General features: G+C 42.0%; 1 protein-coding gene across 4 annotated transcripts in view; it reads left to right on the top strand.

The window, feature by feature from the left end:
* LOC149821162 (importin subunit alpha-9) overlaps window positions 1–26,091 on the top strand; it is a 137,046-nt gene that overhangs the window by 66,634 nt on the left and 44,321 nt on the right. For all 4 annotated transcript variants that reach the window (XM_089982040.1, XM_089982036.1, XM_089982037.1 and 1 more), the window contains exons 5-7: window positions 2,781–2,965; window positions 12,359–12,438; window positions 14,698–14,848. In XM_089982040.1, the coding sequence (XP_089838166.1) occupies window positions 2,781–2,965; window positions 12,359–12,438; window positions 14,698–14,848 (416 nt within the window). The remainder of the gene's footprint in view (window positions 1–2,780; window positions 2,966–12,358; window positions 12,439–14,697; window positions 14,849–26,091) is intronic.

Raw genomic sequence — 26,091 nt, forward strand, 5'->3', positions numbered from 1 at the left:
CGCATGATATTTGTTTAAATACTTGAATGATAAGTTGATTATGGTAAATTGTTATTGTGATATTCCTCTAAAATTTATGCATGAATTTGGTTTATGATATGTCTTTACTCTTTGAATTTTAAGAGGAATTCGTATAAAAGACTTTGTTTCTTACCTGTTTTCATAAAACTGTTTTATAGGTTTGGATGCTCAGTGATGTCTCGACTAGCGGACAGGAGACTACGAGCCTTATGTGACTAGTTCTGGGTTCTCTGACATAGTGACTCTTATATGATGGACGATTTTTGTTTAGAGTCTATTTGACATTTATTTACTGATTAATAAAGTTTGATTCATTCTTCTTTGATTCAATGCAAAGTCTGGTTGTGGTTTAGTATATTAAATCTGTGAGACCCCGGATTCTTAGGTTTGTTTCTCCAAATGTTTTAAAAAAACTATTTTTTTACTATTTTTACGAGGGTTGGCTGGGGTCGTTAAAGAGTTGATATCAGAGCCAGACTGCAAACTATGCATTGGACTATTTTAGGGATACCAAACTGTCTTTGTATAAGACAGAGTTGGTATATGAGTCTTGTTAGAACTGTCAGAACTAGAAAGTTACAAACTCGTACTTTAGAAGTATTCTATATCACCGGTAAGATCTATCTTATAAAATTTTCCTTACTATCATGAATTTGTTGAATTTCTATATTTTTGACCGTAGGGATGATTTTATTTAATTCCATGTGTGCAAATTAAATTTTTGTGTTTGTATGACTGTGATTGTTGTTGTAGATCAATCCTAAAGGGGTAGGAATTACTAATAATTCTTTATGTTATAGATGTATACCCATGCCCGTGCTTCGTCTTCTAACGCTCCAGCTGACTGGCAGGAGCAAAGGGACTTTCTTATGAATGCCTTCAATACCCTAGCAGCGACGATGATCACACATGTCCAGGCGCAGGCTGCGCAACAGACGACATATGTCCATCCCACTGAGGTTACTCCGAACCCCGGTGCAGTGACATTCGAGAAGTTTCTGAGGTTGAATCCGTCAACTTTTTCAGGAAAGGCCGATCCAGAGGTAGTTGAGAGCTGGGTCGAGGAGATCGAGCGAGCGTTCCACGTCCTGCCTATGCTCGAGGATAGGCAGATTGATTTTGGCACGTACCGGTTGAAGGGCAATGCTTAGAAGTGGTGGGACACCCTGCAAAAGGTGAAGTACACTGGTGTGGAAGATATTCCCTGGGAGATGTTCAGAGAGGAGTTCCTTGATGCATATTTTCCTTCGTTATTATTTTTCTTTACCTTAAATGCCCTTCGTTAGTAATCCTTTGTATTATATGTAAATGAGGGTATTTCTGTTATGTAAATTAATATTTCATATGTCAATATAAAGAGATAGCAAGAGGCATGATTTCCTGTATTGGGAATTGTGTGCATTTAGCCCCATATGCTATTGTTTTCTTTCTCTATGCAGAAAACTCAGAAACCCTAATTCTGACATTCACTACTATAGATAAAGCCTACTCTAACTTTGGAAAACACCTCTACAATGCACTAATGAAGCCCAACACACAAGGGCCATTTGTAATTTCAAGGAGGGAGGCCCAAAGAGGTCTACACGACTGCCTTGGAGGTGCTTGAATGCCTTGGGTGGTGCCAATTGGTGGGGCCCACATGCCCCTCTTGGAGGCTTCTAGAAGGGGCACCCAAGTGGGTCCCACTTGATACTTATGCGGGGGCATCCAAAGGGGGTCCCACATGCTTAGGTGGTTGCTTTGATGAGGAGGTTGCATGGCTGAGGTGGCATGACTTGCAACAAGTGGAGCTTGGATAACGAATCCAGATCATCCAGCAGGGGATCCCTTTGCACTTTCTGAATCTTAGGGGCTGGATCTGGGTCTGCAGAATTTGGGATCGCATCAATGGCTCCCACTAATTTTACACAAAGCTATTATGTGAAAGCACATTACTTTTCTGATCATCTATTTGCTCAAAATCTGTTCTTTTGTAGCATCTTAGCAGTAATTTTCTAGACTTGCATTTGATCTCACTGGAAATATTCTATATATGAGAAAAATGTCACATACAATATAGAATTAATGACAAATAATGCCAAAGAAAAAGAGAAAATTTGGTTTAAGAAACATAAAGCTTGGTGCTTGACAAATATAGCTTCAAGAGAGCCTGTACAAAAGGTTTATGATCAAAGGAGATTATGAAGATATTAGAGCACCAGATTAGGTGTAAGTCAAGTATGCTTACTCCCTTGCGGTATTCAAAGTGACCCTAGAGCCAGATCCACATGCTGTATCGAAGTGTGCTTTCATACTCTTGGAGAAATATGTTATATGCTTCAACTCCTGGAAAACTTAGCTTCAAAGTTGAAAGCATGTGCACTCCTGAACTAGGGGCTTCCTTATTTTTGGGGATATCTCTTATGGATGGTGTGTAGCTACTTGAGAACAGTTCTGGAGCTTGTAGATTTTGCTGCATTTGAAAGTTCATCAGTGATTTTGCTGCCTTCTCAGGGATACCCTCAATAGGCCTTCCCAATATTTTGCTCTATTCCAGCTCGGTGATGAAAAGAGCATAGCCTTACGTTTTTACAAATAAGATCCTAGTGATGGTTCACTTTAGGATTAAGTTTAGGACTATTTTTGCGCATATAATTTATTCAACTGCATGTTCAGTTTTATCAACTCTATTCCAGCTTGAATACATGGTCATGATGATTTGTTGTGTTAAATGTGTATTTCAACTGATTGCAATTCATTTCATGTGCACATTTGAGCAGAGAAAAGTTCGATTCATGTTGCAGAGCAGTGTGCATGGGCTATTGGCAACCTTGCTGGTGAGGGAGTAGAGATGAGAAATATTTTACTGGCACAAGGGGCCTTGCCACCTCTAGCAAGGATGATACTTTCAAATAGGGGCTCCACCGCAAGAACTGCAGCATGGACATTGTCTAACCTAATTAAGGTGTATTTTTTTTCAGCTTTTTGCCATTATGCACATAAGTTTCACTGCAATCATGAACGGTGAACTTTTTACTCAGACACATAATGCTTGTTTGAAGTTATTGCTTCTGAGTAATTCATTGTTCACTCAATCTTCATTTATTATAGTGAAAAATGAAAATGTAGTTGTCTTTTATGTATCAATGACGATATTTTATTCGTAATGCACATATTTTTAATTAATGTTTGTCTATTTCAAATTTTTGTTGACTCTAATGCTTACATAAACCATAACATTCCATATATCTGTCGATGACAACCACAGCCAGTCTATGCAGCATGTACTCTCTCCCTTATTCACATATTCTTTTCTCCTCAAATTCCCCTCCTAGAATGTAATAACCCGAGAAAAAAAATCGTTTGGATCCGGGCCAGATCCGACCCGGGTGATAAGTCGGCTGTGTGCTTTTAAAAGCACGCAGCGGCGAAGGGGGGAGGCTCTCGAAAGTCGAAACCTCCTTCCCCCTCTCGTCTCTCAGTCTCTGCATTCTCTTTCCCTCGACCGACTCCCTCTCTCTGCGTTGCAGAGCACTGCCACCGACGGCCCCCTCCTTCCAACGAGCTCTCCCCCCTCTGCTCTCGTCTCTCTCTCCTTCTCGTCGCTTTCCTCGACCGCCATCGTCGGCAAGCACAACCACCGACGACAGCATCACCGGATCCCACCCTCGTCGGCGACAGTCTCTCCTCTCCCTGCTGCGATCTCTCAGCTTATCAAAAGGCCCTGACGTCGGCAACCTGCTCGAGCCTCCACTCTGCGACCTTGCCGGCGATGCTCGCATGCCGGCGATCCTTCCTCAGGCGACCCCCTCTTGGTACGTGCCGCTTCTCTTCCCCTTTCCTTTTTCCTTCCGTCGACCGACATGGGCAAAAGCCCCTGCCTGTCGGTCTTTTACGACAGGGAATGGCCGTCCGGCAGGGGCTTTAGCCCCTGCCACTTTTTCGACAAGTCGGCAGGGGTAAAACCCCTGTCGCCTGTGAGAAGGGTTTTGGCAGGGGGTTTTGGGGCCCCTGCCTGCCCTTTTGTGTTCACAGGGAGGGTCGAGACCCCTCCTTGTCTCTTCTTGGTCATAGGGAGGGTCGAGCCCTCCCTGTCCCTCCTTTTTTTCACAGGGAGGGTTGAGCCCTCCCTGTCTCCTTTTTGTCGTGCAGGGGAGGGTTCGACCCTCCCTGCCTCTGTTTATTGCGGGGAAGGGTTCGAGCCCTCCCTGCTTACGTGCTATGCAGGGCAGGGTTGAACCCCCCTCTGCTTTCGTAATATGCAGGAGGAGGGGTCGAGCCCCTCCGTGCTTGTCTTTTATACAGGGGGAGGGGTCGAGCCTCTAACGCCCCAAATTTCAAACTTGCGAACCTTTTCAGAAAAACAGGCAAGAGACTAGAAATATCTCTTTCCTTCAGAGTTTGTTTATGAAATCAGCGGAAGATTCTTCTTTTGATAAATCATAAGGCAACCTGACAACTTTGGGCACGTTAGCTAAAAGAACCAAAACTCGCAAGATTCGGATATCCCAAGGAAAATCCGATACAAACCCATAGCGTCTAGGACGCGAGCTAAGAGCAGGAAGAAGAAGTCTTGAAGCTATCTTGCAATCGCGCTATCGCCCGTAGAGTACCTAATCATCACCTGTACCCATAGAATGAGTTAGTTTCGCGAAAAACTAGTAGGTGCACAAGAGAGACTACAAGGAACTGAATTAAGTACATTTAATTCAGTAGATTACACAGTTTAAAGCAGATATGCAGTTAAACAGGTAAGCAATGCAAGCAGGCGAATAGTGCAAACGATAAGCAGTTCAAAGCAAGTAAGCAGTGCAACTGACCAACGCAGCATACGATCCATTTGATCATAAGCTGTGAACTACTACGCAACAAGCTTGTCCTCGTTCCTAGAACGAGGTCTCTGCATCTAATCACCACCAGGACATAGCTTGTCACTCACTACTTCTAACCAACGCTTTGTCCTGAACGACCTTAATCTATCCTCATCTCTCAAAGTCTTACGCGGCTAACCGTCACCGGTTATGACGCACTAAGGCGTCATACCTTCTCAGAAAAGCTCACCCTTCCGTAGAAGGTCCAAAACATGATCACTAACTCAAATCGCTAACGATCTGGTTCTCACACCTGAGTCAAGCATGTAATCATGCTAAAACAGAAAGCCGAAACTATGAATTCATAGTTGGCTATCACAAACAATCTCAGAAGATCGTCACAGCTCACCATAACTTTCTGTGGTAAGCAAAAACACAAGATCCACATCGGATCGCTCGGTCCGGGAGATATACAACCTGACAAGGAATTGCCGCCCTAGAGGGTATACTCGGTCTTGGACCATACACTTCCTCACAGGAGTTCACCGTCTTTGCGCCTACCCGTTCGTGGACAGTGTACATCCTCACAAAGATTTTACCGCTCTAGCCGGGTCACCTGATCTTGATCATACATACCCCCACAACGAACCCTTTGGGAAGCGGGTCCCCAACAAATGCCATATCCAATGAAATTCATTGCGATACACGCATCAACACAAATGACCGCTCTCAGGGTCGATAGCCACTAATACAAACAACAAGATCAACGCCGGATCACCTGGTCTGGGAAATGTATAACCTCACAAGGAATTCCGCCCTAGATGGTATACCTGGTCTTGGACCATACACTTCCTCACAGGAGTTCACCGTCTTCGCGGCTACCCGTTCGTGGACAGTGTACATCCTCACAGAGAATCTACCACTCTAGCATGATACCTGGTCTTGATCATACACGCCCTCGCAGATAATCCTTTGGAGATTAGGTGCTCGACAAACACCCTACTCGGTGATACACGCATCTATACAATCGACTGCTCCAAACGGTTGACTGCTCTCGATGTCATTAGCCACAATATGGGCACAAACATGTATATCAGCAATATGCATCGTATCACTCCACGCAAAAGCATATAATCCTACGCATCGTATGATTGCCACAAGGAAAATTGCAATCCTCAAATAGGCCCTCAAAGCATGTGTAAACGACACATGAGAACGCGCAGATATGGCAATTTAGTTGATTCTATGGGCGAAGGGTAACTAACTCTACCCGTCAGCCAAACAAAACAACTGAATAAGACAAACACTCATAACAATGCTCGTAAAACATATAATTACCATAAAATGACTCAGTCCATCGACAAGTAATTAAATTAATTGTAAGGCATAAACCATTACATCACAAGCCATTCATAAGCAATCATACGACAACAGTTATATCACAATATGTAAGCAGCTTATAAGACAAGCGGCCACATCAATCCTAGTTGCCACCAGTTCGTAGATTACGAGCTCTATGCAATCACATCAATCATAAGAGATGCAAGCCAACAAGTGCTACGTTATAATAAGCACCAAACAGTTCGACCAAGGGATAAAGCAAGTCACATGCTAATATGTAGCAACTGGTATAATGCTATTATTATAAGCATTTAACTAGCATGAGAAACTCCTTATTACTCCGCAAGGAACTGCGTAAGCAGTTTAACCAACCTGAGTAACGCCTTGACAGGCGTGCACAGTTCAACGAGTAACATACTGAACTATCGAGCAAGCAAGCGAATTAGTAGTGCAAGCGAAGCAGTAGTGCAATTGAAGCAGTAGTGCAAGTGAATCAGTAGTGCAAGCGAATCAATAGTGCAAGCGAATCAATAGTGCAAGCGAATCCGTAGTGCAAGCGAATCTCACGACCCACGACCAGTGTGAACAAATCTTATGTTTCGATAATTACTGGACTGCGGGTACACGCAGGCAAAACGTAAAAACAACTGAGACTAGTTCGGGCGTCTGTTATTCTATGTATTTTCAATAACCCGAATAGCTAGTTGAGTCCGCTCCAAAGGGGACGACATTAGCCGAGAGAGGATTCCCCAGAGGCTGAAAAATAGTGTCACGGATGCATCCAACTTCTGCAGAAGTGTTGAGCTAACTTGTGTAGCCCCTATCCCCTAACTCAATGACCGGGGAGGCCGGATCTTTGCCCGTAGGGTGGTTGTTAACAACCTGTCCATTGGATTTTTTGTACCGATCTGCCCTCTCCCTTGACAGACAACCAGAAGCGAACGGGTGCGTTAGGGGTTGCTTAACTAACGACCCATTCTATGTTGTGGTCTTTAAACCACTCAAGCATTTTGCTTGTGAAGGCGAATGTGAGGCCATTTATGTGATTACAACATTTTGCATTTAGCGTTGTTCGAGGTCGCACGACCGTCTCATCCGATCATCGCAGTACTGGATGTGTCGTGCACGACTACAAATACTCTAGGATGAAGGGGGTATAGCTCCTCAATAGAAGCCTTAACAAGAGTGTTTCACAGAGATGTAAAGTTTATCAACTTTACTCTATCTTTTGAAACAACAGTACCTTGTGCCAACATTATACATGTGACTATCTCGAATCACATCCGCTATCGGGGTATCTACATGCCTCGCATGACTCGATACCGGCCTCGATAGATGGGATACGGGTTTCTCAACAGGACACCCGCTAAGAAGTTTGCTCGAACCCCCAATTCGGGATCACCCGAGATATGCCAAAAAGGGCGAGCAGAACCGACCAGTCACATCCTTCCAAATGCTTCGATTTGGAGCAGTCTTTGATGCCTTTGCGCAACTCCCTAAAATCTCAAGTCGACTCTGCAGGACTACGCACACGAAGAGCCAGGATCCTTGCGAGGTATCCCTCTCCTTAAACGGAGGTGTATCGCTAGCTCCCAACTGAACTCTTGTCGCAAGAGTGAGTGATAGATGTCTCTTGCATCCTCCACGAGGATGCCTTTAAGGCATTCGCAAAAAGCAAGAACCTGCACGTCATCTGCAAAAGCAAGGCAATACCAACACATATGCAAAAGCAAGAGCCTAGGCGCAATGGCAAAGTAAAGGCGGTAAGCAGAAGTGCAACGCAAACCCTCGCACGACGGCAAGTAAAAACTGTAAGCAGGAGTGCAACGCAGAACCTTTGCGCGATGCGCAACGACAAAGTAAAGGACAAGGATCGCGAAATCGCGTCCTTGAGTTAAATGCGTACTCGTATAAATATATATGATATATATATGCATATATATTTATTTAATTGTCCTTTTTAGTTAATTGAACTCAATTCAATTGTCCAAGTCTTCTGTGCAATCTTCCCCTACCTTTGAGAGTTGCAAGCTTGCTGTCGTCCGCGGATGTACGCGATTGGCGGCTCGGGTCGCGGAGCGCGAGCAAGGTCCGTCGTACGAGCTGCAAAAGTAACGATCTTAGCAAGCTAATACCAAAATAGATTGTCAGGGGTACTATCGCCGTCCTGACGTAAGGGAAGCAGAGGCAGGGGCATCATGCACATGCGCACCTGCTATAAGCGCAAGAAGCAGGGGCAGGGGCTGCGAGCCCCTGCTGACTTGCTGTCAGCGGACTCTGAGGAGGCAGGGGGTTGCACCCCTGCCTGACAAAGCAGAAGAGAGGCAGGGTCAAAGCCCCTGCCTATCAACAACGAACGGAGGCCCGCCTGATGCCAGGGAAAGGCGAGGGGCTTGCCCCGGCCTATCGAAAAACAGCGAAGGCAGGGGCGATACCCCTGCCTAACGAGAAAAGAGGCACAGGGAGGGCCCGGCCCCCTCCTCGGCCGCAACAAGGAGCAGGGAGGGGCTCGACCCCCTCCCCCGTCAAAACAACGAGCAGGGAGGGGGCTCAGCCCCTCCCCTGCCAACACAAAGAGCAGGGAGGGGGCTCAACCCCTCCCCTGACATAACACGAAGCAGGGAGGGGGCTCAGCCCCTCCCCTGCCATGATAGGGAGCAAGGAGCAGGGAGGAGGGGCTCAACCCCTCCCCTGCCGAACAGAGGGAACAAAGAGGAGGGGGAGGCGAGCCCCTCCTCTACCGTAACAGGAGGCAGTGAGGAGGGCTCGGCCCCTCCCCTGCCTTGACAGAGGAAACAGAGAGGAGGGGAGGCGAGCCCCTCCTCTGCCGTAACAGGAGAACAGAGAGGAGGTGGGCGAGCCCCTCCTCTGTCGGAAGAACCACGAAGAGGCAGGGGCTCTGCCCCTGCCGAAAAATCCACAAAAAGGCAGGGGGCAGAAGCCCCTGCCAAAAAAGTGGGCCGACATAGGGAGCTCTGCTCCCTGCCGGCGAAACAAGAGGGACAGGGGGAGCGGAGCCCCTTGCCGACACGTCAAGTGACAGGGGGCGGAGCCCCCTGCCGACAAATGGCGACGACAGGGGGCTCTGCCCCCCTTGTCAGTCGACCCGAAGAAAGAGACAGGGGGTGAGTCCCCCTGCCGACGACAGGGGGCTCAGCCCCCCTGTCGGCCGATCCTGAGAAAGGCAGGGGATGTAACCCCCCTGCCGATGAGAGGCGACGGCAGGGGGCTCTGCCCCCCTGTCGGTCGATCTCTCACGGAGAAGAAGAAGAGGTGGCGGAAGGAAAAGAAAAGGGGAGTGGAGGTGGGTGCGTACCTGGAGAGTCGCCGGAGCGGAAAGCGGTGGCGGTGGGTCATCGGCGCCTTCGCAGCAGAGAGAAGGAAAGAGGTGGCCGGCGGCGAGTCTGGGGGGTCGTCGGGTAGAAAGGCATCGCCGGCGAGGTCGCAGAGGGGAGGCAGTCGCCGATGAGGGTGGGCTCCGGTGGTGTTGTCGCCGGCGGCGGCCTGACAGGACTCTTCGGCAAATCACCGAAGACGAGGGAGAGTCAGGGGGTATCGGGGAGAGAGAACGAGAGAGGAAGAAGGGGGCGGGGGTTCTCTTTGAAACCCTTGCCTCCCTCTCTTCAAAACACGGGAGGCGGTGCCTCCATTTGGGTCCGGGTCTGGATCCGACCCGAATCTTAACTTAATTTTTTTTTCAGTTTATTACAGAGCCCCTCCCTGCTTGTTTATTGCGCACGGAAGGGGTCAATCCCCTCCCTGTTTCTGTGTTTCGCTGGGAAGTGGCCGAGACCCCCCTTCCTCCCTCTATTATTTAGGGGAGGGTCGAGCCCTCCCTGTGTTCTGTTTCTGCTTGGCAAACAGGGGCTCATCCCTATCTTTGTTTCTTTTTGCAGGACGGAACAGGGTCGTCGCCGCTGTCCTTTTGCAGAGATGGCAGAGGATCGAGTCCCCTATCCCTCTTTGCATATTCGGCAGGCAGGGGCGAAGCCGCCCCCTGCCTCCCCCTTAGTGGCTTGCAGGGAAGGGCCTCGCCTCCTTGCTCTCTCGGCAGGCAGGGCGAAGCCTTCTTCATTGTCTTCTTCAGGCAGAGGTGCAGCCCCCTGTCTCCATGTTTCTCGCTGACAGCAGGGGCTCACAACCCCTGCCCGTGCTTCTTGCGCTGATAGCAGGTGCGCAGGGGCACGATGCCTCTGCCTCTGCTTCCTTCACGTCAGGACAACGACAGTGCCCCTGACCTATTTTTGGTGTTAGCTTGCTAAGATCGTCACTTTTGCAGCTCGTACGGCAGATTACGCAGGCGCTCTGCGACCTGAGCCGTCCATCACTTACACTTGCAGACGCCAACAAGCTTGCAACTCCCAAAGGTAAGGGAAGATTGCACAGAAGACTTGAACAATTGAATTGAGTTGAATTAACTAAAAAAAGACCATTAAATAAATATATATATAGAAATATATATATTTATACAAGTACGCATTTAACTCAAGGACGTGGATTCGCGATCCTTGTCCTTTACTTTCTGTCAGTCTTTACTTTGCCGTCGCGTATCACGCAAATGTTTTGTGTTGCACTCCTGCTTAGTCTTTACTTTGCCGTCGCGCATCGCGTAAAGGTTTTGCGTTGCACTCCTGCTTACAACCTTTACTTTGCCGTTGCGTATCGCGCAAAGGTTTTGCGTTGCACTCCTGCTTAGTCTTTACTTTGCCGTCGCGCAAAGGTTTTGCGTTGCACTCCTGCTTACATTCCTTTACTTTGCCGTCACGCATCGCGTAAAGGTTCTGCGTTGCACTCCTACTTACAGTCTTTACTTTGCCGTTGCGCTTTGCGGCTAGGCTCTTGCTTTTGCATATGTGTTGTTACTGTCTTGCTATTGCAGATGACACTCAGGTTTTCGCTCATTGCATACACGTTTGAGGCATCATCGTGGAGGATGCAAGAGACATTTACCACTCTCCCTCTTGCGACAAGAGTTCAGTCGGGAGCGAGCGATACATCCTCGTCTAAGGAGAGGGATACCTCGTAAGGATCCTGGCTCTTCGTGTACGTAGTCCTGCAGAGCCGACTTGAGATTTTAGGGAGTTGCGCAAAAGCATCAAAGACTGCCCAAGTCGAAGCATTTAGAATGAGTTGATTGGCTCGTTCTGTTGAGAAAACCAGTATCCCGTCTATCAAGGTCGGTATCGAGTCATGCGAGGCATGTAGATACCCTGATAGCAGATGAGATTCGAGATAATCATATGCCAAATGTTGGCACAAGCTGCTGGCTGTTTCAAAAGACAAAGAATGTCAAAGTATAGTTTAAGAAGCATTACATCTTTATGAAACACTTCTGATGAGGCTCTTATTGAGGAGCTATACCCCTTCATCCTAAAGTACTTGTAGTCATGCACTACACGCTAGTATTGCGATGATCAGATGAGACAGTCGTGCGACCTCGAACAATGCTAAATGCACAATGCTGTAATCACATAAATGACCTCACATTCGCCTTCACAGACAAGATGCTCAAGTGGTTTAAAAACCACAACATAGGATGGGTCGTTAGTTAAACAACCCCTAACACACCCATTCGCTTCTGGTTGTTCTGTCAAGGGAGAGGATAGAGCGGTACAAAACTCCAATGGACAAGTTGTTAACAACCACCCCACGGACAATGATCCGTCCTCCCCAGTCATTGGAGTTAAGGGAAAAGGGGCTACAATAGTTAGCTCAACACTTCTGCAGAAGTTGGATGCATCCGTGGCACTACTTATCAGCCTCTGGGGAATCCTCTCTCGGCTAAAGCCGTCCCCTTTGGAGCGGACTCAACTAGCTATTCGGGTTATTGAAAATACATAGAATAACAGATGCCCGAATTAGTCTCAGTTGTTTCTACGTTTTGCCTACGCGTACTCGCAGGTCAGTAATATCGAAACATAAAGTCTGTTCACACTGGTTGATTGCTCGCTTGCTCGATAGTTCAGTATGCTACTCGTTGAGCTATGTACGCCAGTCATTGGAGGTAATTTGTTGGTAACTTCTCTTAATGATATTATTATAAAATTTTTGGATATCATTAGATTCTCGTATGATGTCATCTGAAAACCTTTCATTTCACAGTACTATTGACTTGTTTCCTTATACACATAATCATAATTACATTTTGGCTGCCAAGTTTTTTTCTGGGTCAATTGTGATGGACATGTCTACATTAACTGCTGCAGGGTCCTGATCCCAAGGCTGCAACAGAGCTCATAAAGATTAACGGTGTACTAGAAGCAATCATTCAGCATCTAAAGAAAACGTAAGCTTTCAGATTAACTTTTCCTGTTAATGACTTAATTCCAGTTGATGTTTATCTAGTTTGTTTTCCTTTTCTGATAGGCTGTCTTGTAGTTTTAGTGCTTTAAGAAGTGAATAATGGCGTGATGGCTCAATCACTCAGCTGGGATATTCTAAGCAAACAAGGATTTAACATCAAACATTCAGCACTGGATGAAACTTAATTTTGACCCTAAATTTCCTTTTTTTGCCTTAGGTATAATACTCATTTCAAGTTAATCATGAGCTATCTTGACCAACCATCTAGATTGAATAGATAATCCTGCTATGGAACTATTTAATGTGACTACGCCACATTAGTTGTTCAAGAATGGCTGGATATAGCATTGATGGAGTTTCTTAATCAGTAATTGCCTATGAGAAGCTTCATGGTATTTGACACATTGCTTCTATGAATACTATATGCAAAATAAGCAGCAGTACAGGACCGTGAACTGGAACAAGCTCCTGGTGTACATTATCACTACAAAGTCAAACCCTTAGATCTGTATTCTCTGGTAGTATGTTTCCAATATAATTATTACTTGTTGTTGCACTGGTATTTTAAATTCAGTGGGGGACAGAATCATGAACTAATTCTTGAAGACTTGGTGATGAGCTTGGGATCTATGTCGATTGTGGATGCATATATATAGTGAGTTTTCCTTTTCATGTTTTTCATTTTTTTTATTTTTTTCCATGAAGCTAACCTTACATGTGATCTACATGGTTTGGTTAGTGGGAACTGGCTCTTGGATGGTTTGACGATGATACGTAAGCATGGGTTTATGAGCTGTTTTCTCAGCAAATAAAATTGTGTTTTTTGCCAAAAAAAGGCTATCCGAAAGCCGGTTTCTGGCATTTGGACTGCTGAATTCATTTATGAGGTTTGATCAGGTTGAGATGGCTGATGCCTTTTCTAGCTCATTCTGCAGGTTGACATGACCAAATATTGTAACGCCCCGAAATTTTAAACCGAAAACACGGTGATTTTTTTTTAAACTGATCCTTTATTGTAAGTGTTGAGATAAGTCGATTAATTAATGTTTTATCCATGCTTAAGGGTGCTTCTGATATTTTAGTAATATTAAGGGAGCTAAATGTAATTATTCCTTTTTTGGTTAATCTCTATTTAAACAAGAGATTAGCCTTAAATGAAAATATCAACTTCTCCTCTCTCTCTCTCTTTCTCGGAAATCTACATGGTATCAGAGTAGTACGTTCTTGGGAACGTGTGAAGGTGGATCGTGTGATTGCGTGAAGGCAGATCGCGTGTAGAAGATCGGGCGTGAAGGTGATTGCGTGAAGGCAGAACCGTGAAGGCTGATCGCGTGTAGAAGATCGGGTAAGTCTTTTCCTTTTGGTACAGGATCTCTAGCATGACAAATGTCATGACTCAGATCTGTAATCAGATCTACAAGTCGTTGTGACTCCATGGGTTCCCGATCTGGTCAGTGGTATGGATGTTGCACAAATGACGTGAAGCAGACGCTGAACTTAAGGGTTTCGTTGGCAGCGTGAAGCAAATATTATTTTTGTTAGATCTGATACAGATCTCAAAGTTTATTGGCAGCGTGAAGCAGACACTGTTATCCGTGTTTATGCTTTGGTGGAATGACATCGTGGAGCAGACTGATCGTAAGTTTTTCGTTGGCGGCGTGAAACAGACGCTGTTATCTGGGTTTATGTTTTGGTGGAATTACTGCGTGGAGCAGACACTGGTATTATAATTTTTTTTGTTGATTGCCGGCATGAAGTAGATATTTTTTTTGGTGTGGACCTGCATAGTGTGAAGTATTTTTCTGGACGTCGTGGTGGAGACAGATTACTGTCATCGATTTGCTTATTGTGCTGAAGTAATAGCTGTTGAGTTTCTTTTGTTTGGTAACAGTTAAAGTTTTTTTTTGGACGTCGTGGTGGAGACAGATAACTGTCATCGATTTGCTTATTATGCTGCAGTAATAGCTGTTGAGTTTCTTTTGTTTGGTAACAGTTGTTAAAGTTTTTTTTACTATGGGTGACACTTTAACTTGCATCTGGTTGAATTCTACTTCGTTGGGTCTTATTTGGATCTGATTTGGATTTAGATCCAAATTTATGATTTCTGTTTAAAATTTGAATTCAGGTTTGCATCAACTAGGATGTCGGCTGTATCAATCCATTGTCACCCTTACTCAGTTGTTTGGATAATTTAATACCACATCTTTTTAAGGAACTTGATGGGATTATTTATGTGATTCAGGGGAAATGAGTTGGCCACTGAAGTTTCGTGGGTGGTTGTCTATTTGTCTGCGCTCTCTAATGTTGCTGTCAACGTGTTGGTGAAGAGTGAGATTGTTCATCTGCTAGCAGAGAAGTTAGCTGCTTCAGAACAGTTAGAATTGCTCATTCCGGTAAAAATTATAAATTAAATTTTGTTCCCTTTAGGAGTATAGGAAGTTTCATTTTTTGTTTTTGTTCACAGTTGACCTATATGAACACTTCACCCAATGCTTCAGTAAACCCAAATGGTGAAGATGTTCCAAGTATTCCTAATGACTGGCAACTATTTCTGTGTTTTTCTTTTTCCTTTTTCATTTTTTTTTGGTAATTCATGTTTAGACTTTTCTGTTGTGAAATTTCAATAGTAAATCTATAACTTAATTCTCATTCATGCCTTTTTATGGCATAATTGATGGATATGCCTATATATTGCAGTATTATTCACAGACACCTTGTTTCGGTGTATCTTCAGGTAACCAAGATAATTTGTTATATTGCTGAATTATGTTCACACAGGTTTTTGTGAATTATGAAAAAGAACTAGGTAAATTTCTGAAAACTGCACCTTTTTTTTTCTGGTTGAAGTTTAATTAATAACATATAAATGTGGATATTTCTATTTGTGCTCAAGCATACAAGTGTTCACACATTCATGGAAGGAGAAGAAGATGAAGAAAAAAAGAAAACAAGAACTTTCATTATGTCAAGTTGTATATATTTAGTTATATACATATAGTATATATGTATATATACATATAAATATGTATATATACATATAAATATGTATATATACATATAAATATGTATATATATGTTTTTATATTGATGTAATATGTTAATACCCATAAGGGGTATTTTTGTCATTTCCACACTTGTAATAGGCTGTGCCCATTAGGGGCACTTTAGTCTTTCTGTTTTCTGTATTTTTTTTCTTTTTTATCTTTTAGTTTTAGGTAATGGGCTTAATGGTAAATCACCATTATAGCCATTAGGATGCTCCCAACGGCTATATTTATAACCGTTGGGAGCTGCCCAACGGCTCTTAGTGAGCCTGTTTGCCTATATAAATGGGATTAAGCCTCGTGTTCATGTATGCTTGTCTCTAGCATTGCTTCCTCAATAAATCTTATATTTTTTTATGTTGTGTTCTAGCCCCTAAGTGGCTCTTGTGCTTATGTTTTTGTATTGACCCGTAAGTCGTCCCTAGTTGTGCACATTATTGTGTGTCTTGTAAGCCCATAAGTGACATCTTGTATTCTTTGCTGTTTCATTACATGGTGTCCAAGTCGTGGTACTTTTTGAAGTAGAGAAGCATGGTGGACAAGATTGCGTGAAAGTGGATTGAGTGATTGGGAACTCTCTGAAAAGAAGTCATTTTTGGGTCTTGGACCCAAGTCGGGTTTGCGCAGAATCAGACCTGACCCGACCCGACCTCTGTACAGGTTCAGATCTGGATATACAATATTGTATTTCTATTTATTATTAGAGGGTATTTTTGTACCCTAAAAAAAATTCTATACTATCTTAATACATTTAACTGAATACAATGAAACACGCTGAACCAATTCAGACATGATTTTTTTGCAACCCCTTTCTTCTATATTGTTCTTCTTCCCTGCTCAGGTGAACGTGAAGATCATATTTTAACATGGTATCAAAGCGGTGTTAAAATTGGGCCTGAGATTGTTTTTTCAAAAAGAATGTACAAGGAGATGATCTGGGATTCCAAATCAAGGAAATACATGTTCTATTCATTCCCAATTTTTGCGTCTTTCTCTCTTTTCTTTGGTTTTGGTAAGAACGTCAATATCTCTTCTTGTTCCTTTCTTCTTTCCTTCTTCAGATCTAATCCCTTTTCTCAGGATCGAATTCCTTTCTTTTTTCTTTTAACGATTCATTAAAGTCTAGTTTTTCTTCAGACTCGACTTTCCTCTTGAGATTCTGAAAATATCTGAAAAGGCTGTCGTGCTTTTGTTTTGTCGACTTGAAGTGATGGCGATTTGTTGAAAATCGTTAATCTGAAAAGGTTGTCATGCTTTTGGTCTGTCGACTTGAAGCGACCTCGATTTGTCTTCTGCTATTGATCTGAATTTATCTGAATATTTTTTGTTCTTCATATTCTTGTTTGACGTCCTTTTCTATGTTCAACAAGGAACTTTTATTTAATCTGGGACTGATTCTGCATTGATGTGTTCACTTTTGATCAGACCTTTAATGTTTTCTGATCATGCCCGAATATAATATATTTGTTCTAATCTTAAAAAAAAAAGAGGAACAGAATATTGGAGTGATTGATTTCTCGCTAAACTAAATTTAGTCCAGAAATCTTCCTCTCTTTTCTTATATCTTTTCGGATGGATTCATCTTTTCTGCAGTCAGGTCTTTCCTCTAACTTCCTTAGTCAATTAGTCTTTGAAAACCTAAATAATTCCAATTTCTTGACCTGGAAAAGACATATTGTTCCTTTTATAAGGAGCCAAGATCTCTATAGTCATCTGGATGAATCAATCTTATCCCCTCCAAAGTTCATTTCGCAGGAAAAGGACGATAAAGGGGCGTCCTCTACTATGCTTCTCAAAAATCCAGATTATGTTGCTTGGATAAAAAAGGACCCAGCATTAGTGGCATACATCACCTCTGCACTCTCACAAGAAGTTCTTGTGGCTATTCTCGATGATTGTTTAGCCAAGGAGCTGTGGGCCAAGCTAGTTCAGACATATTCGCAGATCTTCGAGGCAAGAGTTGTGTTTCTCAAACGAGAATTTCAGATTTTAAAGAAAGATTTGATGTCCATTATGGAGTACTTGAATAAAATGAAGAACATCACAGATCAACTGGCTATTGTGGGATGTGCGGTCAGTGATAAAGACAAAGTGCATCAGACCTTAAGTGGGTTGAGGCCAGATTATCATATTCTGGCAACATCTCTGTTGTGTCTCCCAGAGCTTCCAAAATTCGAAGATCTTTGTGCAAAGTTACTACAGTATGAGATGACCCTGAAGGGATTTTTTAAGGAAACATATGTACAGTCAGGGACTCAAGATGTGCTGGCTACGAGGTTGACTTATGGCAGAAGAAGAAGAGGATGTTCCTTTTGAGGAAGGGGAGGACAAGGTAGAAATGGTTTTGGGGGTCGTGGGTTTCTCCCAACGCCCAATATACCTTTCAATCAACAAGGCCAAGGGGCCATTCCTGTAACGACCCCAATTAATACCCTTTGAAAATGCGAAATATATATATATATATATATATATATATATATATATATTTATTTATTTTTTACAGTACAAAAAACTTCTCAGAGACCCGGGGTCCTCACAGTTCCAATTCTAACTGGATAGCCCAACACCACAAACAAACTTACAACCATCATCTATACGAACCAAGACAATTTCTTTATTTATGAATAAAAGTAAATTTCAGAGACCATATTTTATTCGACTGAAAATAAAGCAACAACTGAAAAAGCAAGAAGAATTGAAACAAAAGAAAGAGTCACTTTGTCCCCTGTTGAAGCCGTCAAACTCAAGTATGACTCTCATCCATTCCTAGTAGCCAGTCCTATATCATTGTTCACCACTTCCTGTGAAAAACCAACAAAGTAGAGTGTCAGAACCGAAATTCTGAGCACAACTACTTCTAAAGAAACCAAGTGAGACAAAGAACATAAATAAAATTTCATGTAATTATTTGAGTGAGTGCAGATACAAAAATTTGCAGAATTTAATTAGCCATACATGCAACCAGTTACATATGCCAGGCAGGAAGAAATAGTAAGGCATGAGCATATACAAGAACTAAGTAACAAGATCTTTCAGCATGCTTTTTAAGAAGTAAATAACATACCACCACCATATCATGGCATGATATAAAAAACAATTCGAATATGCATAATCTAATGCATAACAGGAAAATGCATGATTATATGCAATGCATGATTCCTTTTGTTATCTTTCATTTAAGTTCCATCTTTCCATATGCATGACCTATTAAATGCACGCAACTTTAAGTTCCTCTTTTTAATTACCGTTGCCTGCGGATACACCAAACGGGTACAATCCCCGAGGTCAAGTAGGTTCCCAATGTAACTTAGCACACAATTTGTATTTTATTACTGAGTTTCAACTTAGCCTTCGACCGAATCACCTTCGGAACATTAGACCTCCACATCTAATGTCGGAGACACAAGGGACACCCCACGCCCACAAGTGTCACTTCCTTGGTACTATAAACAACAGTTGTGTCAAACACACCACTCCCGGGTAAAGTGACAAACTCTCCCTAAAACCATGGCCAGAGAAAGAACCTCAATATCGGGTTCAAGGGACAAAATTACAGCACACGGAGTTTTTGTATCCTCACAGTCTCCCCAAGACCGGATCTCTAAGATTTCCATACTCCAGATGAGATATCCTAGAACATATATTACATTGTTCTTATTCATTATATTTTTATTAAAGTCAATTCTTTAGGTTTGCAACACCATATGTAAAAGTAAAGTGAAAACCCGCATCCTCCCTTGTGGGGACCCTTACGAGACTCCAGCCCGTATAAACAAGTAGAACAGTGTAGTAGTGTGCCATACTAACTTATGTGGTTTAAGTGATGCAGTTCAAAATATATATGAAAGAAACCCAACCCACGGCTCTCCAGGCCGGTGATGGTCCATTTAGGCCATCGATGCATCACATAATAAAACCAAGTAATGTTTATTCATAACACTAGGACAATAGTGCCAAAAACATGTGCACTCATGCAAACATAACCCAATCATATGCATTTTCACTATTTGTGGTACCTACATCATATACGTGTATTAACCAATGCATATTTCTTTTGAGTGTGTGAGTGTACACATGCAATACAGATTCTCATCAAGCGTACATGCTCGCAAAAATATCAATAACCAATCCATGATCACGTTCACGATTGTACAACCAGTAAAGTGATATGCTAAGATAATACTTCATATATTCACCAGGCAGAAGTGTAAGTTTCTGCATATGATAGAGAAGATAGTCGGGCTTACCAATCCTGAACCCCCATCCTTCTAGCTAAACATTCCAGCATAGTCCCCAAGTCTGGGATTCTTGACATACACATAGGTATAGGTAGGTTCCAAAAAATTTCCTTTATTCATATCGGAATTTAGATCATACACAATAGTCATTAGATCTGAAACACATTTTTATTAAAACTAATTCATATAAGTCAAGTGTAATCATAGACTTCCATAGCAAACCAATAAGCAAGCCTTTAAATAACACATGGAATTCTATTCAAGAATGCAATGCCGAAATAGAAACAACAAAGGCAAGTCACATCTGGAAATCATGTATTGGATTTCAGATTTACATGTCCTTGTTCCTTGAACAAGTTATAATGAACACTATTAGATATAGCTGGGCAGTAGGCATAAAGAGCATGTGCCCTTGGAATTCACCGGGCGAAATTGTCTACGTTTCCCAGCATGCTGCAATACTTAAAATTGAAAACAGAATTTCTGATGTAAATCTGATGGTAACCTAAGTTGGACTCCTTCCGTAGAGGTCCCCAACAATAAGAGGTACAATATTAAAAGAAAATCCATCTTGCTAAGTTTTAAAAGCACAGAGAACTGTTTAAACCCATCGACTTCATATTGTCAAATTCAGACTTCATTTGCATAGTAAATTCAGCCGTTAGAATGAATGTGATAGCCAAAAAGTAGTTGTTCCAAGACACCCCCAAGGAACCGTTACTCAATCTATGCAATATGAGAAAAAGATCTACTCAATATACGAAAAAGAATAATCTTGTGAAATACAGAAAATGCAATCTGATCTAATCAATAGGATGCATAAACCATATACTACTGCTGATGAAACTCAATCATGTCCATAGAACACAGCATACCTAAACCGAGATTTAAAATAAAATCAACCCTTCTGTTTACATACTGCACACAGGGATATGCTTGTGCACCTAATACACCGGCCTTCATAGTTGACATATCATAGTATGAAACTTCAAAATAATTAAGACAGGTTTTTGAGTCTTGATAGCCCAGTCCAATCATGATCATCACATGGCCCCTTTTTATCAACTTCCATGCATAGATATCCCCTTTGAGAATATGATATCTGAATGGATACAGTGAATATAAAATCTAAATTTCTAGAATCATGTATTCGGTCACGAATACGATACCCAAATATGGAAATAGCCATTTTCATGTAAGTCCAAAAAGAAAACCAAGATTTCAAACAACCAAAAAGAATTCGTTGGGTTTATTGGCTTGCACAGTGTTTTCCTTTCAAACAAAAGAAAAGAAAAGAAATATGATGATTCAATCTAAATATCCCCATTTATGCTCATTATATAGCTATGGCATTTACTAATAAAAATCTCAGAGGCAAGATAAATAAGAAGACTGTCTATTTGCTTAACAAATTTTAGAAGAAGGGAATGACGAACCAAGTTGAAGCAACACCCCAGAAACTTCGTAAATTACATGTTGAAGAACATTGCACAAACATATTAAAGCATGCAGTGGAACACAGTTCCCGTATTACCAAAAAAAAAGTTTCCATAGCCCCATCTTCAGCATGTCGGTTTAGCCAGCAAGAGAAAACAAGTTCTTTCACAAGACCTTGTTTAATCATATTGTACAAAACAGGAAAAACATTTATGACTGATTTTTTTTTCTCTTTAAATCCCAACCCAAAGATACCATCAAAGAAAAGGGGGATTTCTCAGGAACTCATCTCAAATCAAAGTACGAAATCGAACCCATGTTCGATTCCTCACCCAGGTTCGAAGAAGAACCGTACCTTTATTTCGCTGGTTTTCCGGCGATCGGAAACTACAATCGTTGCGAGAGAAGGGTCGGCTGAGCCTCGTCAGCACTGCCGTGACAAGGGGGTGCTCGAGGAGGCCGGCGATGGCTGATGGTAGCTGGGGCTTTGCCGGTGACGGAGCTCCCTTCCGGTGCGCACGAAAACGAGAGGGAGAGACGAGAGAGATGGGGGAGGTGAGAGCAAGGGTACCGACCTCTTACGAAGAAGGAGGAGGCCCTCCGAAAGTGGCGGAGGCCGTTACCACAACTCCGGTGGTAGCGGCTCATCCACCCCCCTCTCTTCCTTGCAATCGGGGTTAGGGTTCTCTCTGAACCCTAACGCCTGTAAAAATATCGGGCAACCCTTATTGGGTTGCCTTATAAAAACCTACCCCCCCTTTTTTATCGTTTTAATGAGAGGGTCGGGTCCGGGTCTGCGACCTGCGACTCGGGATCCAAACCCGGTCGCGATTCTGGACTTGTGCCTCCCACTTGGTATAGATCCACGGATTGGATCCAAATGGATCCAATCGTGGATCCCCTAAAAATACTTGTATAATATATATATATATATATATATATATAAATATATAGATAGATATATGTACAATCATTTATATTCGTATATAGGGTATTTTACCCATATCCATAAGAATCCTATCTGGGTCTTGGTTCCGGAATGTGGATCCCAAGCCCATATGTCTCATATACATGGCTATCACTTTGAATAATTCGCTTAATTAAAATTTTTGCACTTATATATGTACATATAAGTTTATACGAGGTAAATTTATTCGTAAAAATCATGGTTTTAAAACTCGTCGAGTCAACTCGTTGACTCGGCTCGGCTCGGCCCTCCAACGAGTCAACCCGGCAAGGCAAACTCGTCCTGACAAGACTCGGCCTGACTCGACCGAGTTCTGGGATGTTTGAAATTTGATTTTTTATTTGAGTTAAACAAACATGGGACGAAGTACGGTTGTTACAGACATAACATATGTTTTGTCTGTTATGTTCTAAGGGTCTGTCCAATCTTGGACAATCAATCAGACAGACCCTTAGGGTCTCTTGTGAGTGTATCCTTAGTGGTCCTTGTGTTGGCCGATTTGGTGGACTGATGTGCTCATTGGATTTGTGGTGTGTGTGCTCTTGGATCTTCCCTGTGTGTGTGTTAACTTCGTAACATGTACTAAGTATCACTATCATAGCATAATTAACTATAATATTCATCATGTATTATCAGAAGCATAAAATTAAGGAACTAAGTATGTGTTGGAAACTGGTAATTGGCCTTGTGGTAGCCAGTAGCTAGAAGTCACTCAAGAGAGGATTCGTAACGTTTTCATAAATTTCTACCAATAAGACAAATGTCAACAGAGCTTCACATAAGTTCTTGATTGCTTGACAATGCACATAACCATCAAAATACAAAAATCCCGCTAATTCATAAGAAACAACATTAGGAGCCAATGTTCATTGGGAAAAGAGTTTTAGCTCTGTTTGGGAGTGAACAACCAGGATTTTATATGCTGCATCTCTTTCGAGAATTTTTGTCATGCCACTTAATTTCATATTTTTCAACTGACACCATAGTTATTTTTCAACTTACTCCATAGTCCTTTGTCTAAAAAAGAAATTTGAAGGCTATTTAGCAGGATATCCTAGAGTTTTTTGCTACAACATTAGTTGCTTTTAATGACTTTTGTTCATTTGTCAAGGATGTACATTTATATATGGTCACATGGACAATAAAAAGGACACATGGCATGCCATTGTTGTTCAATTTTTTATTAAGAATATTGTATAAGGGGGCATGACACAAGGGTAACTGGTAAGTTGGGAATATTCCTGTGAGATAGTCTGGCAGAGATCAGCCTATGCATTTTTCAATGCTACTGCTCTCTATGAATGGTTTAACTAGAAAATGACAAACCGAGGAAGTAATACAAGCAAAAACCAAGCTAATTTAGTTGATGCCAATTGTTATCAGTTCAAAAGCAACCTAAGAAAGAGTCACATCTCTCTCCCAGTTTCAGTGATTACATGCCTTTACACAACCCAAGGATCTCTTGTTTACTGAAAAACATGGTTTGAGACAAATTATAAATTGTTTTTCTTTTAAAATCAAAAGTTAACAAAACCCGGTCCGAGTCACCGAGTTGACCCGCCGAGTCACGAGTCAATAAAGAACGAGTCGAGTCCCGAGTCACGGGTTTTAAAACCTTGGTAAAAATCCCTTTATGGATCCTGGATCCGAAATTTGGATCCCAGGCCCAAATCACATAGAATCACTTAAAATTTTCGGGTATTACAATTCCTATTTGCTTTTTATGTAATAAAATGGGGCGTATTAAAGCAAATTGTTGGTTTAATTCTCAAAATAAGGGAAAATTCTCACAAACAGAGGCTAAGAAGGATAAAGGAGAAGTAAAAGAGTTGCTATTGGCAGTCTTGGCAGGGCTGAATATGAAGCAAAATGATAAAGGCATCTGGTACGTCTACTCTGAAGTAGCAACCCATGTCTCAGGTGATGCGGGTAAACTCTTAAACCTTACTCCTTATGTTGGTAGAAATAGCACAGTCACAGGAGATGATTCTCATCACTCCATCTCACACATTGGAAATGTTATTATACCCATGTTCAAGTCTTCCCTCAATCTTTCAAATGTCCTTCATGCTCCTAATATTCAAAAGAACATTGTTTATGTCTCAAAACTTGTTGATGATGTTAATGCCTCAGTTGAATTTACTCCATCTTCTGTTTATGTCAAGGATCTTCGCACGAGGGAGACATTCGCTGAGGGAAAGAAATGAGGCAACATGTACATCTTCCAAGAAGATCCCACCTCCTCTATTCATTCCACTTGTTCGTCCTTGAAGCTTCATCAACATCCATCATTGGAATCTTTCGGGTGTGTGTTTGTTATTTCTGAATGTAATAAGCCAACTCTTTGGCACAGTTGTTTGGGTCATTGTGGTCGTCATTTTATTGAAAAACTTGTCTTAAGTAGTTTCATTTCCAAGTCCAGTCCGAGTCCAGAAGCAACTGATATAAAGTGTTCTAGTTGTCATCTATGTAAGAGTCGTGTTTTACCTTTCAACTCAATTAATAAAAGAGCTTCAAGGCCTTTTGAGGTCATATGTTCTAATGTCTGGGGTCCTGCTCCAATTGCTTATGTTTTTTGTAGTAGATATTATCTTATTTTCATTGACAGTTAATTCACGGTATACTTGGATATTCTTCATGAAACACAAATCAGAAGTTTTTGGATTGTTTCAAAGATTCCATTCTTTTGTCAAAACCCATTTCTCTAAAAACATTCTCAATTTCCAATGTGATGGAGGAGAATTCTCTTCTAGTGATTTTATTGATTTTCTTCAACATAATGGAATAAGAAGAAGAGTGTCTTGTGCACTGTAATAACTGTAGAAGGATAGATGAGATGCACCGAACCCTAGGTAGAGAGAGAGAGAGAGAGAGAGAGAGAGATGGCTGCACAGGAAGCAAACTTGTTAATTGATATTAGGGCTGCTCTCTATGTTAAATAGAGAGAGGCCAAAAGAATAAATTACATCTAAGTCCATTATTAAATAAAAATATCAAATAACCTCCAATCTAAGAAGATTTAAACTTAAACCACCTATTCTCAACACTCCCCCTCAAGCTGGAGCATAGATATCAATCATGCTCAGCTTGTCACAACATTTTGAGAAATTTGGTCTAGCAAGGGGTTTTGTAAACATATCTGCAACTTGATCTTCCGACTTTAGATATTTGGTAGTGATATGGCAAGCTTGAATCATATCTCTTACATAGTGGTAATCAACTTCAATGTGCTTTGTTCTCTCATGAAAGACATGATTGTTCGCTATATATGTTGCAGCCTTGTTATCACACATCATGGTCATAGGAGCAGAAACCTTCACCTGAAGATCATGAAGAACAGTACGAACCCACATCACTTCAGCAGTTGTTTGGGCCATAGCCTGATATTCTGATTCTGCACTCGACCTAGAAATCACATTTTGTTTCTTACTTCTCCAAGAAATCAAGTTGTCTCCCAAAAACACACAGAATCCTGTGGTAGATTTTCTATCTACTACAGATCCTGCATAGTCAGCATCAGAATAGGCTACTATCTTCAGAGTTCCACCTTTCCTGAACAATAACCCCTTTCTAGGAGAAGATTTTAGATATCTGAGAATCATTATGGCTGCATTCCAGTGTACCTCAATTGGTTTGTCCATAAACTGACTAACTTTGCTTACTGCTAAAGCAATATCCGGCCTGGTCACAGTTACATATAATAGCTTCCCTACTAGGGAGCGATAGCTTTTGCTATCAACTGGTTTTGACCCTTCTTCAAACAACTGAACTTTATGGTCCATGAGAATATTTGCTGGTTTAGCTCCCAATATTCTCGTTTCCTTTAATAAGTCAAGAACATACTTCCGTTGAGACAAAACCATCCCTTCACGGCTCCTAGCAACTTCTATACTCAGGAAATATCTAAGTGAACCAAGGTCTTTTGTAACAAAGTGCTTTTGAAGATGAGC

The sequence above is a fragment of the Nuphar pumila genome, chromosome 12, assembly GCF_984573655.1.
Source record: "Nuphar pumila chromosome 12, dmNupPumi1.hap1.1, whole genome shotgun sequence".
NCBI lineage: Eukaryota > Viridiplantae > Streptophyta > Magnoliopsida > Nymphaeales > Nymphaeaceae > Nuphar > Nuphar pumila.